The 19,436-nt window shown below is 37.7% G+C and overlaps 2 protein-coding genes across 5 annotated transcripts in view; one reads left to right on the top strand and one right to left on the bottom strand.

The window, feature by feature from the left end:
• Positions 1-15,382, top strand: part of LOC127412684 (uncharacterized) — a 189,629-nt gene extending 174,247 nt beyond the window's left edge. For both annotated transcript variants that reach the window (XM_051649257.1, XM_051649258.1), the window contains one exon: positions 14,860-15,382. In XM_051649257.1, coding sequence (XP_051505217.1) covers positions 14,860-15,379 — 520 coding nt within the window. In that variant the 3' untranslated portion in view covers positions 15,380-15,382. The remainder of the gene's footprint in view (positions 1-14,859) is intronic.
• The window catches only part of LOC127412679 (leucine-rich repeat and immunoglobulin-like domain-containing nogo receptor-interacting protein 2), a 522,983-nt gene that overhangs the window by 95,812 nt on the left and 407,735 nt on the right, over positions 1-19,436 (bottom strand). The window lies entirely within an intron of this gene.

Genomic DNA, 19,436 nt, shown 5'->3' with positions numbered 1-19,436 from the left:
GAATCAGTGTGTATTTGAATGTTTATGGACTGGCCCCATTCACTTCCAATGTAAGTGCCTTACTGTAACAGCAATTATTAAATAAATAAATAAATAAATAAATAAATAATAATAATAATAATAATAGCAAAAACAAAACAAAAACATTAAACACACACACACACACACATATATATATATATATATATATATATTATTATTTTTTTTGTTTTTTTTGTTTTTGGGAAAACAGCAACATTATGCCACAAATGCTGCTGATTGAGATTAACTTGTATTGAGCCTGGGATATTCTTTTAAAATTAACTCAGATTAAGCTAAAATTTTAGAAATAATTTTAAAATCAATAAAATTACATACATCAGCTCTAACTTTTTGTTATCAGTATCAAATATATAGGGACAGTATCCTCACGTGACTTTGCATTTGACTAATATCTATTGGTTGTACATGTAATTCACACTGAAATTTATGGAGCATGAAATGTTCTGTCTCTTTATCTTCCCTCACCTTCTTTTTATTTTCAGGTTTTCTGCCAATCATCACATCCTCCCTCCCACACATGCCTTTTCTTTTACTTACTCTGCTTTTCTGTCTTTCTCTCTTCTCTCACATGTTTTTTCTCCTCCTTTTTCTTGGCCTCTCCCTCTCTGGACCCTTTTCTCACTCTCTCATTCTCTAGCGTGTCAGATTCTTCAGTGTTTTTAGGACTTCACTCTTTGAAGACATGATTAGAAATCCCCTTTCATGTTCAGCTAAAGTTGTCTGTTTTAACCAGCAACATCAAACATGCAAAACACACACACACACACACACACACACACACACACACACACACACACAATACAAATGCCTTTCACTCCTTTCATTAGAGGACTCTCCAGCCAAGCTTTTGGATGTTTTAGTAAAATGAAACCAGTAGCATCTTTGGTGTCACTGTATATCAAATGTGCCTGGTAAAAGCTTTGAGGCCACAGAGCTTTGGTTCCTGTTAGAAATTCTTAAATTTAACCCCATGTTCTGTCTGAGAGACCAGCCCTTTTTCATAGTAGCCCTAAAAACATTCTTTACATTGAAGTATCAGGTAGCTACTTCATGGCTTTTCCCTAATGTTAAGAGAACAAAACCTAAAAATCAACTTGATAAACATTCATGACACATCCTACATGATAAATCTTACATTACTTGCGTTTGGGTTCTCAGAGACCACAGATATAAAACTTGAATAAATGCAATTCATTTTTACATGCTGAGATTTTCCAAGTGCACATTGTAGCAGAAAACTCCTGCCAGTAATCAACTGTACTTGGATTTGTGGCATTGTATTTATTTTATTTTTTTAATTGATCACAAACAGAAACATTGCTACTATGTTGCAGGGGTTTTCAAAGGATTAAGCGTGTCAGGGGGCGCCAGAGCATATTAGGGGAGCCATACATAGAGAATGATGATAAATTCAGGAAAAATACATAAATACATTAAAAAAAAATGTATTCAAAGAGAGCTGCAATGTAATATTTCTTTAATCGAATTGTAATAATGGTAATTTCACCCTCGCTGATATAAGTGATTCAAATGACATATAAACAATCTACTAAAGAAAACATCTGTCTTTACCTTCGCATCTTCTAACAACTTTTACCTCATCATTGTTCCCATGGTGGCACATAGGTGAAATCTTCATCACATTAAGTATCAAAATAAAAAAGGATGAACAAAATCACAGTGTGTCATCTTAGATATGCAATGACATAATAGCCGCGTTTCCGCTATGGGGTCAAATGAGGGAATGCTAGTGCGTGACAGGGCCAGTTTCGTGCCCACTGTCACTCCGGGGGCTTCATCGTGTCTCCTCGGGGCTTCCTCTGGGCCGACGGCTGGGGATTACCCTTGGACAAAACAAGACCAACCGGGGATTGAGGGAGAGTTTAATGTCAAAGGTGGAGTTTCGGCGAACTTCCCAGGTTGTGTATCCAGCATACAACGGTACAGGTTCGGGAAAAAAAAATGCAGTACAAATGTCCAAATGGACAAAGCGGTGCCCAAAGAAATTACTTTCCATGGTTCGGTGAACTTTCATAGACGGTGTGTTGGGACATCGTCCCACTGTAAGTAGAGAGATCACTCGGGACACCATGGCAGTTACAGTCTTATCTTGCTGTTTACATTCTATATAAACTTGATATTCTAGATAACTAGCTTGAGTTTCCTTCTTGCTTATGAAATGGGAGGGATGTGTGACGATTGCACCACAGAGGTGTATTAAGGGTAGGTTTTTGGGCAATGCTGTGGATTTACTGGCCCGATGGTGGGAACACAGATTGATTTTGGTCTTGCAGCTTGAGATCCGAGGCTATTGCTCCGGCTGGCCATTTGATAGCCCTGGCTTGCACTGGCCCGATAGTGGAAAAGATAGTTTTGAAGATATATACAAGGACAAAAAACAGCTAAATAATTCAACTGTATAAGTGTATCAGTCCCGCTTCATATTAGGTGTCTTTATCTACTATGTACTAACATGAAAATACATACAATAAAATGTACTTATTATGTAACTATGTTGTTCTGCAAAATTCTCACTAGATTCTTATTTGCTGCTACTGAGGTTGAGGTATGGATAGGTTTAGGGTTATGGTTTAGGGCAGGGGTCGGCAAACTTTTTGACATGGTGTGCCATTTTTTATTTCCCTGGTCAATGGCTGTGCTGACATTTATTTTTTCATTACAAATGATATTATCAGCATAACAGTTTGAGTGAAAATTTTGTGCAAAACCTAATGATTATGATATAATCACGATCCTGCATGTGAATTTTCACAGAGCATCTTAAGTGCTTTAATGAAACAAAGCCTGTCCTTTTGTACAAAATGAGTTAAAGTTAATGTCACAAATTTGCTTATTCAATGACTGATCACAGAATTGTGTGGAATCTTAAATATTTGTATATTATGTCTTTGTAAGAACCGAAGCAAAGCAGGCACGTTTACTCGCGCGATTAACCGAAAGTGAAGCGTTGCCAGCTCGTGATGCGCGAATAACTTGCACGCACTGCACAAGTCTGTTGGGTATACTGCAGTTTCATCACATATTTACTTTTTGTTTAGCCTCCCATTCAGCTCATGGAAACACGCTGCATGATTATAAGGAAGGATTACATTACAAGATGTAGATTGGAATGCAGGTGCGGAATTTATATAAATAAAAAAGTCTACTCCTCTCTAGCCGTTGCTAGAGTGCCAGTGATTAGCCCTACGCATGCCAATGCTGGCACACGTGCCATAGGTTGCTGACCCCTGGTTTAGGGGAAGGTTTGGGGTAGGGTTAGGTTCAAAATTGGGGTAAGTTTAAAAGTGTAACTACAGTTGTAATTTAATGCAGATGCTTTAAATGTAAGTGCATTGCAACAACACATACTTATGTACATAGTAAGTACATTGTATCAAATGCTTAAGTACATAGTAGTTAAAGACACCTAATATAAAGTTTGTCCAGTATATCTTATATATTTGGACCACTACCATCACCATTGGTAGTATAAATAGAAAGTAAATTCAGTTTTCCTCCTAAAGTAAAATGGTTTTCCTCATCACCAGTATATGAGATATTGCCGATGCATCTATCAGACTTTGTGATACAGCAGGTTAAATCTTCAATAATTTTGAGATTTTGACTAGGTCAGAGGGATATTTTAGACAGTAAAGTCAATCTTAACAGAACATAAGGGTTAAATCTGTAAATGTGATGGTATGTTAGTGTAGCTAGCTATAGTACAGGAAAGGGGAGGAGAGCTTATAAGAAACTGGGCCATGGAGAATCGTTGAGAAGGTGTGGAGCAGAGAGGTCTCCATTTCCTACAATATTTCTTGATTTACTCTTTCTCTACCACTCCCTCGCTCCCTCTCTCTCTCTCTCTCTCTCTCTCTCTCTCTCTCTCTCTCTCTCTCTCTCTCCTGACACTCCCCCACAGCACACAGTTTACGGTATTTGTGCTTTTGACTGTCAAAGGCCATGCTTCTAGGCCTCGATGGGGAGTCTAAGGTTTTCACTGACACTCACCCTCAAATGCTCCCTCTTTAAATCCCTCTTCCTCTTTCTTCTGCTTCTGAACTAACTGTACAAATAAGTTTTTGAGAAGCTCAAGTCTTGGAGCAAGCAAGGCCAGTGGTGGGACATTGTGATACACTAAGCCCCTTGACACAGAGAAATGGAGCCTTGCCTTAAACTGCATCCCTTCATTTCACACAGACTTGCCTCAGAGTGTGGGTAAACAAACAAATAAACTAACACACACACACACACACACACACACACACACACACACACACAGAAAGAGAGAGAGAGAGAGAGAGAGAGAAAGAGAAAGAGAGATAGGAAGATAGGAAGATAGACTTCTTCAAACAAGAAGCCTTAGGAAGAGCATGAACTGAACCGAAATCCCATATATTTATTTCAGTGTAAAATATTGTTGTTTCCCAGTAGGTCACTAAACCTTAGAGGTGGGGAAAATTACAGTGCACTTAAAAGTAGCACAACATTTTACCACTCGAAACTGCATCAGTATTTTAATGCCAAGTTTATTTCTATTAGATTGAAATTAAAATACAGAAGAGTGAAGAATATGTGCTCCGTACATCTCTGTACATGATAAACACGCTGGATACACTGACATGCATATGCTCTATGCAACCTAGTCTCATAGAATGAACGTTACTATAACTACTATACATTTTTGCAAACTAAGTTTTGTGTGCCTCTTTCTACACTTTGCTGCATTTTGGATTGTTTTGTTTCCTGGTGAAATAACACTAGAGGCACTAAAACAGCTGTGCATTTTATTCACTTTCACATAAATCATGGGTACTATAGCTTTTTATGAGTTTATAAACACTTATTTTGTTGCTCTATTACTCGCACCCTGCTATGTTATTATATTGAAACACTTTTACTCTAACGCATCATATGAAAAACTATCCAATTTAACACTTGTATTACAGACCCACCTACGTTTACACACATATTCCAACATGATTAGCTTCCGCTCTAGCTCACCTGATAGTGTGTTGGACTTTGGACTTGGAGAATAAGCCTTGAGACCAGCCAAGGATGCTTGGAGTGAAAGTGAAGCGAAAGTACCATAGAAACTAAACAATATGATGTGGCTGCTTCAGTAAACGTGCTTTTTATGTCAGATTTGTTTTTAAAACACTATCGGTTAGGTTTAGGCATTGATTAAGGGTAAGGATGTTTTTGTTCACCTCTCATTTATCTTTTTGAACAATACTGATTAGGTATAGGTTTGGTTTAGGGTAAGGATGTTTGTTTTGTTCACCTCTCATATATCTTTTTAACTGGGAAACTGCAGCCAAACCTGTAATGAAGCGCATAATTTTGGTTTGTAAAATTTTGCCATTGTCACATATATTTCATGAGATCAGGCTGGCACTATGCTACTTCTATGGGTCTACAATGAAGTAAAACAGGAAGTTCAGCACTTGTTGTGCAAAACAAAAAGTCTAATGAACATGAATTTTAAACAAGTGAGTAAAAGATTGCAATATTTCAGTTTTGAATCACAATGCATTAAACATAAAGAAACTGCAGTATTATAGTTTCGCGACCCAAGATATCATTAGAACATTGCCAGGTATCGCCAGGATTTTTAGCTGATTCCTTGTTATTCAAGAAATATGTATCTCATGTTTTTCACAGTTGTCTCCCTATTGTCAATAAATGAACAAAAATGACCATTTTTAATTCCCACCCAAAATGCTCAACCTGTTTGTAGTTCATGCATCTCCTGCATTACAAATTCCTTCATTGACATCCCAGATCCTCCAAGACATTGAAACGTAAATAAAGCAGAAAGTGTGTATCCTTACTACATTTCAGATCAAATTTGTGAGATTTTGGACCTCATCAAAGATTCAAAGCACTGACGAGTAGATGGACTGACCTCATATAGATTTTTCCTGGTCATTTGGAAGTCGATGAATGGAAGGCAGCTGTGCATATTTCATGATCAGGCACACTGCCAAAGATGGCTTATGATCTTTTGATCAGGTGGTGCTAACACTGATCTGTGCTCAATGTTTAAATGTGCCAAAGAAAGCCAGACAGGAAAATCAAATTTTTGACAGCATGTCTGCTTTGAGAAGACCTCAAGTTTCATGTGTTTGTTTTGTTAGTATCAACTATTCTTTCTTCTCTCTAGTCTTTCCTGTGTGGGTGAACTACTGGCACCACAAAGAAAGCAACTGACAAATAAGACAAGGTGTAAATATGATACTTTGTCAAAAAAGAACAGTATAACAGATAATAAACTGCTGCAAGTGTCTCTGGAGAGAAGGAACAGCTATTGCAAATATTTCAGAAGGGTTTTAAACAATATGATGTACAAAAATGCTTAAAACACCTTCAGGGTTTCTGGATCAAACGAATCTCACAGTTTCAGGCAGTTATAGACCCTTTGTGGGCTTTAAGTTAATATCTGTTAGCTTTAAGGCCATCTTTTAGTTATTGTACTCCTAAAAATTAACTTCTATCACATGTATAGGCCTTTATATTTTTTCAAACCAAAAAACTTTCAATAACATACAAAAAATTGCCCTCAAGAATGTGAAAGTCAGGGGCCTGGGTAGCTCAGCGATAATTAACGCTGACTACCACCCCTGGAGTCGTGAGTTCGAATCCAGGGCGTGCTGAGTGACTCCAGCCAGGTCTCCTTAGCAACCAAACTGGCCCGGTTGCTAGGGAGGGTAGAGTCACATGGGGTAACCTCCTCGTGGTCGCTATAATGTGGTCTGCTCTCGGTTGGGCATATGGTGAGTTGGGCGTGGATGCAGCAGAGAATAGCGTGAAGCCTCCACACGCGCTATGTCTCTGCGGTAATGCGCTCAACAAGCCACGTGATAAGATGCACGGATTGATGGTCTCAGACATGGAGGCAACTGAGATTCATCCTCTGCCACCCGGATTGAGGCGAGTCACTATGCCACCACGAGGACTTAGAGTGCATTGGGAATTGGGCATTCCAAATTGGGGAGAAAAAGGGGAGAAAAAAAATGTAAAGTCCCTACCCATAACAGCACCTGCCTCTGACTAGCATTAGCAAGCAGAAAATTATAGTTCATGGCAGTGACATAAACTAAAAACTTCAAAAAACGAAACAAAAAAGGCCCTTCAAAATGTCCCACCTCAACTGCCTGTTTATGTCAACACAAGCAAGAAAACTGCACTCATTAAGGAATTTCATGGATCTTTAGGTCTATATCGGGTTATAGTGTGGTAAAGTATGACTCTAACATTTGTGTACAAGTCTAAATCCAAATGATTTTAGACTTGTATGCTTACTAACTCTGTCACAGGGATCATACAAACACACCACCACACACTGCTCTCTTTCACACTTTCTCTCAGTCAGTTTATTTGTTAATCTTTATATGCAGTGAGTATTAGAGTTGCCAAAGATGTGGTCCACAAACGTGGTTGCAGTCAGAGAAGAGGGCAGTTTCCATGGCAACTGAAAGACCAGACCCGACTCTATGTACCAGAGCTGCCAATCAGACCACAAGTAGAGAAGAGAGAGAGAGAGTACAGAGAAAAAAAGACGAAGGACAAATATCTTTTCATGAAGGTTGAGGAGATTGAAATGCCATCATCCTTTTAGTCCAACACAGAGCACGAACACACACACACACTTGTGCGTGCCTGCACACACATGCGCATGCACACTTCTACCACCCTATTCAGAGTCAAGTCTGCAGAGTCATTTACATAAGCTGAAATCTAAGCAATGCCAAATCTTAGACACATATTTGCACATCCTGGACACAAAATATGGCAATCTATTAATTTTAAGGGTTGGAAGGTTTTAATGATCTAATGCAATATAAGGGGATTAAAGCCCATATGTAGATGCACTTATATAGCCATTACTTACCTTTTATGATCAACGTCATTGTCGCCCAGCAGAGGAGAGCAAGAGAAGAAGTGAGAACAGAAAGTAAATTAAGTAAATTAATTAAATTGGAAGTCAGTAATTAAATACACTGTGTTAGAACAGAAATAGCAGCTATCAAACAGGAATTGTATTAATGTGTTTCTATTTTGAAGCACTTAAAATCCCCCCGGCGTGGCACTATAGAACAGTCCAATTGTTCTGCATGCAAAAGTGTTTCAATTACGCCATATGGGAGAATACCCGAGCCATTTACTGGCAGAAATGTTTTTTGAGTGACGGATGTATAGTAATGCTTTCTACTTATTGTGAGCAATCTTTCACAATGATTTCAGGGATCTTTCATGTGTGGCAAAACAAAAAGACTTTGCAATTGTCCTTCAATAGAACAATGAGTACAGCACAGCAATGGCACATTTTTCCAAGGCATGTGTTCCACCACAGAGTTCTTGAAAGCTGTGAATATTTTGAATGGCACATGTGATGCTTTGTTTTTTCCTCTGGACAGGTGGAAAAGTCACTGGTTTTATTTTCAAGTTTAAAATTTTTAAGGTAGGCCTACATTGTTTTATACACTATTGGGCCAATAAACAGCTGCACTACGGAAGTGTGTGGTATTTTAACATAACAACCTGCAACTTATGCATCAAACCATCTACATTTTATGCATCTAACCAGTAAGTCCTTGTCATTATTTGCATTGCAAACATGGCATGTTTCTCTCCAAATTAAACTTATTATAGATTGTGCCTTATCAGTGTTAATTTTAACTTGTATATTTATTTTAGTCATAATTTTTGTCTTTTGACAATTTTTTTTTTTTTTTACATTTAGTCAATATTTGATTTTGTTAAATATTTATTTATATAAGTACATTTTATTCTGACTAAAATGGCATTGAACTTTTGTTGACAAAAATACAATTTTAGTTCACGATAATGTGCATAGTTACAAAAAAATGTATCTGAATAAATTCTACATTTTTTTTCTTAAAAATAAATACACAAATGTATGGTGTTATTGCATTCTTACTGTCTTGCAATAAAAAAATAAAAAAATAAAATTCTCCTCACATTTTTGTTAAGAGTATGTATTAATTAAAACTGTTTAATTATTGTCATGATGTGTCGTCTCGTCTTCATTATCGTTAACAAAATCAAAAAACCCTTCATCAAAAAACATTTTCCCCAGTAATTTCATTGACGAGATTAAAGAAATATTCTGGGTTCAATACAATTTAAGTTCAATTGACAGCATTTGTGGCATAATGTTAATTACCACAAACATTTATTTTGACTCATCCCTCCTTTAAAAAAAGCAAAGGGTTATCAAATATGCATGTTAACATGATTTGAATGTGATAAAATCCCTTACTAACATTCGTTGCCATGACAATGTAACAACGAAATCCCTAAAAGTCTAAAACCATAAAACGATGATTTTTATCAATTTAACAGATCAAATAGTACACAAATGTTATCAGAAGAATTAATGTAAGCACTTTTCACACATTTCTGCCTTTAAACCATGGGCCTAGATTTGGTTTGAACATTGGGTGGGTTGTACTTGCTAGTCTTGATTATTGGGGGGGTTATCTCCCTCATCTACACCCTTGGTTTAAACTTTCTAAAAATTGGCCCCATTCACTTCCATTGTAAGTGCCCCACAGTAACCTCTATTTTTGGCCTTTTTTTTTTTTTTTTTTTTTTTTAAAGAAAAGGAGGGACGAGTCAAAATATGTTTTGTAGTAATCAACAATATGCCACAAATGCTATGGATTAGCTTTACTTGTACTGAACCCAGAACATTTCTTTAACACTGTGCCTTATTCACAAAATGAACACTATTTGCTTGGCCCAATCAATACTGTGCTATTAATAACCACAGAATGCAGGTGGTATACAGAATTTTAAAATGCTATCAGTGGGTGCAATTCATTCATGGTAAATTCTACCTAAATTGTCCTTGGTTACACCACTAGCAGTATTACTTTTTGGCTGGTCTCAAGGGGCGTTATGAGTAGCACAATATCATAGCTCGCATTGTTAAAGCAGAAGCATAGGAATTATTATCTCTTTATTGATACTGCTCACAGTGCACACTCCTTCGTGCAAGTAGTTATGGGGCCAAATGTAGTACTCTCTATCTCCCACTTCCTCTCTTTCTGTCTAGATGGGTTGACAGTGGGGGAATGAATTTGTTCTCTTGCCCCTGAGGCAGATTGGAAATCTCCGGCCTGTCAGGCAGTGCACTGGAATTATGGGAGTGAGTGGCTCCTTATTTGTGGTACGCCTGCTGCTGCCAGGTGATGGACAGAGGAGTGGAATCACCAGTCACTATGGCAACCATAAAGATACTGCTTAGGTACCACTCTGGTCCCCATTTTTCTCTCTACAACTCTTCAGAGAGTTACAGCCTTAACCTCTGTTGCTTAGTCCAAAACCAGACAATGTAATGTAAAGGCTTGGTTGACAATCCAAAGTAAAATGTGACTATCCGATGTACTGTAAACATCAGTTATCCACAACCAGGTGTACCAGAGTGTACTTGGAAAAATGTTGATTCTGCTTTGTTAAAGCTATAATACAGTAATTACCTAAATTGATTTCCTGCATAACTGGAAATCAATGTTTCAAAAGTGGCTGTTAGGTCTTTCTCAGAAGGACTGTTACAACTTGTGTAAGACAAACAAGCTCAGGTGGCTTGCTAAGGGAAAAAGCTACTTAGTGAGTACATTTTTTTACCCACAGTATTGATTTTATAAATACAGTACTGTGTGTGCGAAATTACAAAAGAAACATTTTATACTGCGACAGATATACAATGTTTCCAGATTTTGAGGTAATCAACCTACAAATGCCATACTTATAGTTGAACCTGCATATTAAGCTAAGATGACAGAAATAATTTTAACATCAAAATGTATGATAATGCTGAATTGGTGTCAATGAAGGAGTACCTGAGTCATTACAGATGGGTCTGTAAGGGTACATTTGTCAAAACTCTGTGCTAGGTCATAGTAAGTGCCTGACCTCAGTTTTAACAATGCAACATAATTGCTATATAATTATGTGAAATACATGGGTTTTGAGGACTGCAATAAGACATTCTAAAATGGAAATCAAAATGAATTATCAAAGAAGCAATAATAGCACAGGGACAGGATGGTCATACCTGACAGTGCATTATGGCAGGCTGTAGCTTAGGTTTGTATACAGATAACGTGAGTGCCAGCTGTAAGTGCCAACATGCTGTTAGAAAAGCTTTAACTGGGGGATTTACAGCTATTTTAAGTGGTTTTGAGTGGAATGGAGTGTATTTTTCCACTTTGCCCTTTTCATCTACAACAAAAATTATTTACTCAACACATGCTTGAGTTCCTGTGTGTGAGCAATGCATCTATCTCCTCATCTATTATTTGTTCCACTAAATCCCATAGCAAACCCACTTAGCATATATGCATGCATTCTTGATGGACAGAGTTTCCATATAAATGACAAGGCAGGAGCACAAGCATTTTCTTTGCTTCTCTACATGCTTGCACCCAGGAGGACTCGATAAATCACATGTGGGTTTACTCGCAATCATTAGAAATATAAGTGGTTCATATCACATTTTACAAAAGGATGCCTCTCCCAGCCCAGTGTGCCTTTCCTTAATGGCACACTTGGGCAACATTATGCTGCTTTCCCGTCATAAATCATTCAATAGCCATCCTCATATCCCTTACGCTAAGGGCGGCACTCTGTGTTTTTGGGTAGCTGGAGTTAGGGGTGCAGTGGTTATTGAACGACATAGTCTCTGGATCGATAGTCATCTTTTTGGCATTTTTGAGACTTGAACAGACTGTTGACAATTTCTAAATTGCAGTAACAACTATCTGTCAAAAATAACTTGAAATAGCATTTTTAATGCATTTAACTTCGGTAATACTACATATTTCAGAGTGAAACAGAATATTCGGTTGAAAATAATGGAGGGCGTTTTATCCACTGGAATTTGATTAGATATGTTAATTTAACGTTATTAATTAAATATGTTTGGCTCATCCACACGGCTATGTTAACAGCAGAAAATGTGTTTAAGAGGTGGAAAAAGTTGTTTAATTTTGATTAATCAAAATTAGAATAATGTACACTTATTAAACATGTGCACAAGAAACGGGGATTTATTAGGAAATATAAAAGAATAAATTTTCATTCAATTGTTTTAAGGTGAAGAGGTCATTTCTGCATCACTACTGTTACCACTCAGAAATGCAAAATTATGCAATCAAGCATTTTTTTCCTCCGAACAATTACCCTGTCTATCATAAGTCGAAAACAGATAGTCCTGTCCAAAAGGGCTGGGAGGAATGCTCAAGCAATGCTTTGATAGAGCCACAGTGTTTATAGTTTTTTTGAAAATGAACATAGGAATGACTAACTTATTATATACTTAATCTGCATATTAAAATAGGATAGTAAACAATATTAAACATTGGAAAAAAATCACTTCTCTTTTAAATACATTTTTTGAATTCAAAATAGCTGCCTTTAAATAAACAAAGAGGGAAAAAAGCTAACCAGCCCTAAACTTACCCTAAGTATTTGATTAATTATGCATTTCGACACCACACTGCAGAATTTTGCTTGATGTACTGAATGTTCAGTGTGCTTGGGGTAACTCAGTAGGTTCTCAAACAATAAACAAATAACAGAAAAGAAGAAGTGATCAAATGAACGTCCCAGGGTGCTCCCACTTTACATCAGCTGTGACTAACCTCTCCACTGCACAAATAGCCCCAAGACAGGGCTCTAGATTAAAATGATTCATTTGGCTTTTTTATTTTCCCCCTGTGATTCTGCATTTGGTAGTCTCTTTAATGCTGGCTCTGTCACTGAGCAAACAAATAAAATGGACAACAAGTTAACCATTTCTTCTGTTCCTCAGGAAATATCTCATTTTAATTAGATTTAATTCAAATCTGAAGGGGAATTGAGGGTGCTAATAAAAATGTAAATCAAGAAAGTGGAGGAAAATGTTTATCCCTAATCCTTTTACGGTACTACACATGATAATGAATAAATAAATAAATAAAAACAGATGGTTTCAACCCACAGCAACATAGACTTTATGCAGCTGAAGAATAATGCGCAGTGTTTTGGAAACCTAACTGGAGATGCCCCCGTCTTTTGTTGATCAAACAAACAGATATTCCCGCCCCAACTAACACCATTGGTTAAGTCAGTGTTATTGTGTCAGTCTAGACGAGTCGTTCAAAAGAAACAGAGGGATTTTTATAGTGCCACGGAGACAATTTTGAGAAAATTAACCTAAAAATGGCTTACTTACAGCTGTCTGTGCATATTAAACTGGGATAAGGAAAATTTACATACTTCAGCTTTATATATTAAAATAGATTGTGATGACAACTTTCCTTGGCACAAGTCAACAAAATGTTAAAGTAACTATTTTGCAAGATTATTTTATTTTGCATACATATCATTTAGCTATGATACACTGTACCTACACTGAGAGTCCTTTTATTCACCAAAGTGGCATTCAGCTGGTCACAATGTATAGTCAGGATAGTAATAACATGAAAAATTACTATTACAATAACAAATTTAAAAATAAATTAAAAACAACTTCAAAGAGTTCTCATCAAAAAATCCTCCACATGCAGCAATGACAGCTTTGCAGATCCTTGGCATTCTAGCTGTCAGTTTGTCCAGATACTCCATGCTTCCTGTAGCATTTGCCATAGATGTGGCTGTCTTGTCGGGCACTTCTCATGCACCTTACAGTCTAGCTGATCCCACAAAATCTCAATGGGGTTAAGATCCATAACACTCTTTTCCAATTATCTGTTGTCCAATGTCTGTGTTTCTTTTCTGTTTCAAAAGTGGCTTTTTCTTTGCAATTCTTCCCATAAGGTCTGCACCCCTGAGTCTTCTCTTTATTGTTGTACATTAAACTGGTGTTGAGCGGGTAGAATTCAATGAAGCTGACAGCTGAGGACATGTGAGGCGTCTATTTCTCAAACTAGAGACTCTGATGTACATATCCTCTTGTTTAGTTGTACATCTGGCCTTCCACATCTCTCTCTGTCCTTGTTAGAGACAGTTGTCCTTTGTCTTTGAAGACTGTTATGTACACTTTTGTATGAAATCTTCAGTTTTTTGGCAATTTCAAGTGTTGTATAGCCTTCATTCCTCAAAACAATGATTGACTGACAAGTTTCTAGAGAAAGCTGTTTCTTTTTTGCCATTTTTGACCTAATATTGACCTTAAGACATGCCAGTCTATTGCATACTGTGACAACTCAAAAACAAACACAAATACAATGTTAAGCTTCAATTAACGAACCAAACAGCTTTCAACTGTGTTTGATATAATGGCATGTGATTTTTTAGGACCAAATTAGCAATTTAGCATGATTACTCAAGGATAAGGTGTTGGAGTGATGGCTGCTGGAAATGGGGCTTGTCTAGATTTGATCAAAAATTACTTTTTTCAAATAGTGATGGTGCTGTATTTTACACCAGTAATGTCCTGACTATGCTTTGTGATCAGTTGAATGGCACTTTGGTGAAATAAAGCAAAGTAACAGCAAAATCTTTACATTATCCAAACTTTTGGCCCCCATGTACACTATATTGCCAAAAGTATTCGCTCACCTGCCTTTAGACGCATATGAACTTAAGTGACATCCCATTCTTAATCCACAGGGTTTAATATGACGTCGGCCCACCCTTTGCAGCTATAACAGCTTCAACTATTCTGGGAAGTCTTTCCACAAGGTTTAGGAGTGTGTTTATGGGAATTTTTGACCATTCTTCCAGAAGCGCATTTGTGAGGTCAGACACTGATGTTGGACGAGAAGGCCTGGCTCGCAGTCTTTGCTCTAATTCATCCCAAAGGTGCTCTGTCGGGTTGAGGTCAGGACTCTGTGCAGGCCAGTCAAGTTCTTCCACACCAAACTCGCTCATCCATGTCTTTATGGACCTTGCTTTGTGCACTGGTGCGCAGTCATGTTGGAACAGGAAGGGGCCATCCCCAAACTTTTCCCACAAAGTTGGGAGCATGGAATTGTCCAAAATCTCTTGGTATGCTGAAGCATTCAGAGTTCCTTTCACTGGAACTAAGGGGCCAAGCCCAGCTCCTGAAAAACAACCCCACACCATAATCCCCCCTCCACCAAACTTCACAGTCGGCACAATGCAGTCAGACAAGTACCATTCTCCTGGCAACCGCCAAACCCAGACTCGTCCATCAGATTGCCAGATGGAGAAGCGTGATTCGTCACTCCAGAGAACGCGTCTCCACTGCTCTAGAGTCCAGTGGCGGCGTGCTTTACACCACTGCATCCGACGCTTTGCATTGCACTTGGTGATGTATGGCTTGGATGCAGCTGCTCGGCCATGGAAACCCATTCCATGAAGCTCTCTATGCACTGTTCTTGAGCTAATCTAAAGGCCACATGAACTTTGGAGGTCTGTAGTGATTGACTCTACAGAAAGTTGGCGACCTCTGCGCACTATGCGCCTCAGCATCCGCTGACCCCGCTCTGTCATTTTACGTGGCCTACCACTTCGTGGCTGAGTTGCTGCCATTCCCAATCGCTTCCACTTTGTTATAATACCACTGACAGTTGACTGTGGAATATTTAGTAGTGAGGAAATTTCACGACTGGACTTGTTGCACAGGTGGCATCCTATCACAGTACCACGCTGGAATTCACTGAGCTCCTGAGAGCGGCCCATCCTTTCACAAATGTTTGTAGAAGCACTCTGCATGCCTAGGTGCTTCATTTTATACACCTGTTGCCATGGAAGTGATTGGAACACCTAAATTCAATTATTTGGATGGGTGAGCGAATACTTTTGGCAATATAGTGTATATAGCCAGCCTGGACTCATGAAATTTATGTGAGCATTGCAACATTTTTGCAAAATTGAAATGATGTGCTTCACAAGACGTTTGGTTGCACTTTTTAAAGGTTTTTAAGGTGAATTTTAGATGGAGGTTTTAATAAAACATACCTCCCTAGCCTAAAATTTTACCCTAAACTTAAACAACAGTGTCAAAAAAGAGAAATGAGACTTTAACAAAACAGACATCCTTACCCTTAACCAACACCTAACCTTAACCAATAGTGTTTTAAAATGCAAAAGCGAAATGAAAAGCAAATTTTCTGAAGCAACCACGTCAATTCGTGTCGCTTCTATGTCTCTGTCGTGTCACGTGTCAAACTGAGTTCTTGTCTGGTTCTGAACCACGCTCCTCCATGTCCAAAGTCCAATGCTCTATGAGGTGCGCTACTGCTCAAGCTAATCATACTGGAATAAGTGTATATATGTAGGTGGGTCTGTAATACAAGTGTTAAAATGTATCATTTTTCAAAAGATGTGTTAGAATAAAAGTCTCAATATCATAACAGCAGGGTCCGAGTAATAGAGAGAAAAATAAGTGTTCATAAAGTCATAATCAGCCATAGAATCATGATTTGAGTGAAAGTGAACAAAACACACAGTTGTTGTAGTGCCTGATTTGTTGTAGTGTTCATTTCACCTGGAAACTGCAGGGAATTGTACTTGGAGACACGTATAACAAGTTTTACAAAAATGTACACTACCGGTCAAAAGTTTTGATACACTTACTCATTCTTTATTATAATTTTTTTCACATTTTAGAATAATAGTAAACTCATCAAAATTATGAAATAACATAAATGGAACTATGGGAATTATGTTGTGACTAAACAAAATCCAAAATAAATCAAAACTGTGTTGTATTTTAGCATCTTCAATGTAGTCACCCTTTGCCTAGAATTTGCAGACATGTACTCTTGACATTTTCTCAACCAACTTCTTGAGGTATCACCCTGGGATGCTTTTTAAACAGTATTGAAGGAGTTCCCATCTATGCTGGGCACTTATTGGCTGCTTTTCTTTATTATTTGGTCCAAGTCATCCATTTCAAAAACTTTTTTTTTTTTTTTTTTTTTTATAAAAGTTTAGTTTTATAATTAAATAAATTAATATGGTGGCACAATTATATTTTTGTCTACAAAACTAATTTCAAACATTTAAGCGTACGCCTTCAGATCAAAAGATTTTTAAGATCATGGGAAACATTTCAGTCAAGTGTTTCAAAACTTTTGACCAGTAGTGTATATAGAGTCACATTTTCAGTATGAGACCAGGTTGTATATAGCACTGTGAATGTGTTCTAGTCTAGAAAGCATATTCAATGCAGACTAGAATCTGAAGTTTATCTTGTTCAATGCAATTGTTGCAAGCCACTTTTTGAAATTAATTCTCACTAGAGCATTTTATAGGTCACTGAACTACATTTGCTATGTTTAAAGGCTATAAAATGGCCATTAATGACATATCTTGCAGATTCTTCTCACTGGGACATGTTTCATAAATTAGCTTCATCAAATTTCACCCCATCACTATGAGGTATGAGGTCTCCCAGAGTTTCCAATTAGAAGTAAAATTGGTTAAATCCTGGTGGCATAGGAGAACATTTTAAGTTCCACAGAGTATTTTTTGTTCTCTAGTTCTTCAGAAAACCAGTTTTACTTATATGTTGGTGTGGACCTAGAAACCAATACGTTAATCTGAAGAACCTATAATGTAACATCAATAACTTCTTTCATCTCTTAAGATCCATTAGCCAATGCAAGAACCCTATACAGTAAAAATGGTTCTCGATAAGAGGGTCCTTTGTTGATCCTAATGTGTTGCAAAAAATTTATATAATGAATGATGAGCAAATGTGATTAATTTATGTATGATTTTGTTGTGCATCAGGTGCAATTATTTTAAATGATATATAAAACAATTCTTTTTGGACATTATGTGTAGTGACGTAAACATTTTGCAGCAAATTTTAAGCAAAGAGATGTACAGTAATGCTATGGGCATATTTCAGTAGCTTCATTTAAGAGTAAGATTCAGTTGAAATAGGCTCTATGGGATGGATCAGGTCTTAATCACAGCCAAAACATCTGGGAGCAAGCTAGCAGTATGCTAATGAAATGGCTAATAACCATCTCCTTCCTCCTGCTTGCACTGCACACGTGGCATAGACATCTCAAGGATGCTGGTCCTTCTGTGGCACACAAGCAGGTTGCTGTTAATTACTGATCTTTACTTGAAGAGGCACGTTTCTTGCATCACTGACAGAATGGAACCGACCATACCTTGCCCTTTTATGGAGAGTAGGCAGCCGTTAATGATGTATGTGGGTGGTAGTGTCTGTGCCTAGCATTTTTATGGGCATAGAAGCTCAGAAATTCCATGCCTTTTAGACTGCCAGGGAATTTATTTGGGCATCTCATCAACTCATAGACTATTTAGATCAGACCACCCTGCTAAAAAGACCAGCATATGTTGTGTTGCTGGTTCTGGTTTCCCTTCTTAACTACAATAGCTTGACCAGAAAGGTCAACCAGGTTCACTAGGTAAGATTTCTTGGGGAACATTTACATTTATGCATTAGCAGATGCTTTCATCTAAAGCAATTTATAGCATAAAAGCTATACATTTATCAGCCTGTTTCCTGGGAATCAAACCCATGACCTTTGCATTGCAAGCATCATGCTCTACCAGATGAGCCACAGGAACCCTAAATCTTGGCCATGGCAGTCCACCAGCTAAACTAGGACCAGCCGAACACTAATCAGCCTGGAGTAACATGGAAATCTGTGCTGGGCTCAGCTGGTCTTTTCAGAAGGGCAATATGGTGAGTCAACAGCTGGTTGTACTGCAGTTTTAATCTAGTAATTATACACTAATAAGATCTAATTGCTATACTCTTGCACTTTGGTGACTTCAACACCGAAACTGAAGCTAAATCTTGGAGTCCTAAGATTCACTATGTAGCAGCCAAAAGATAAAGGTATTTTTCACGTCTATCTTTAAACTTTTTTAAATAATCTAATAGTGGCATTTCATACTGAACTGCAAACTGATCAAATGCTCCCTGCTGTGCTCTCAAACAAGGCCAGGAGAAGAAAAATTGCGAACAGTAGATGGGTATTTTGAAGGTAGTCCACAATATGACAATTTCCTGTGATCTGGGACAATCTTTCAACATTTTTTTTAATCTAAGCAACTGTGATGGTTGTGGTTCCATCTGTACAACTCTTCAGATGCTTTCTCAGCCAGTCAGTTTCTGAGGGGAGAGGGAAAAATGTCTTCCAATATAATCATGAAAAACACTTTTAAATGGTCAGCCACACTTGCACAGCACCGAAATATTTGCCATTCTGGGCCTTAAAACTCCTAACCCCCCAAAACGTGCTGGTCTAGAACCAGGAACAGCTAACTTGCACCAAGTTTTCAAAACAGCAACTTACAATTCTAAAACTGACACAAAACTAGACTGCACAAAGCTAGATTGCTCTTATTATAATTAACAAAGTTTACACAGTTTACACTGAAATCACCATATTCAATTGACAGACATACTCTTTTTTTTCATG

The sequence above is a fragment of the Myxocyprinus asiaticus genome, chromosome 22 (assembly GCF_019703515.2).
Source record: "Myxocyprinus asiaticus isolate MX2 ecotype Aquarium Trade chromosome 22, UBuf_Myxa_2, whole genome shotgun sequence".
Taxonomy (NCBI): domain Eukaryota; kingdom Metazoa; phylum Chordata; class Actinopteri; order Cypriniformes; family Catostomidae; genus Myxocyprinus; species Myxocyprinus asiaticus.
The sequence above is the reverse complement of the archived record's forward strand: the minus strand, read 5'-3'. Positions and strand labels throughout refer to the sequence as shown.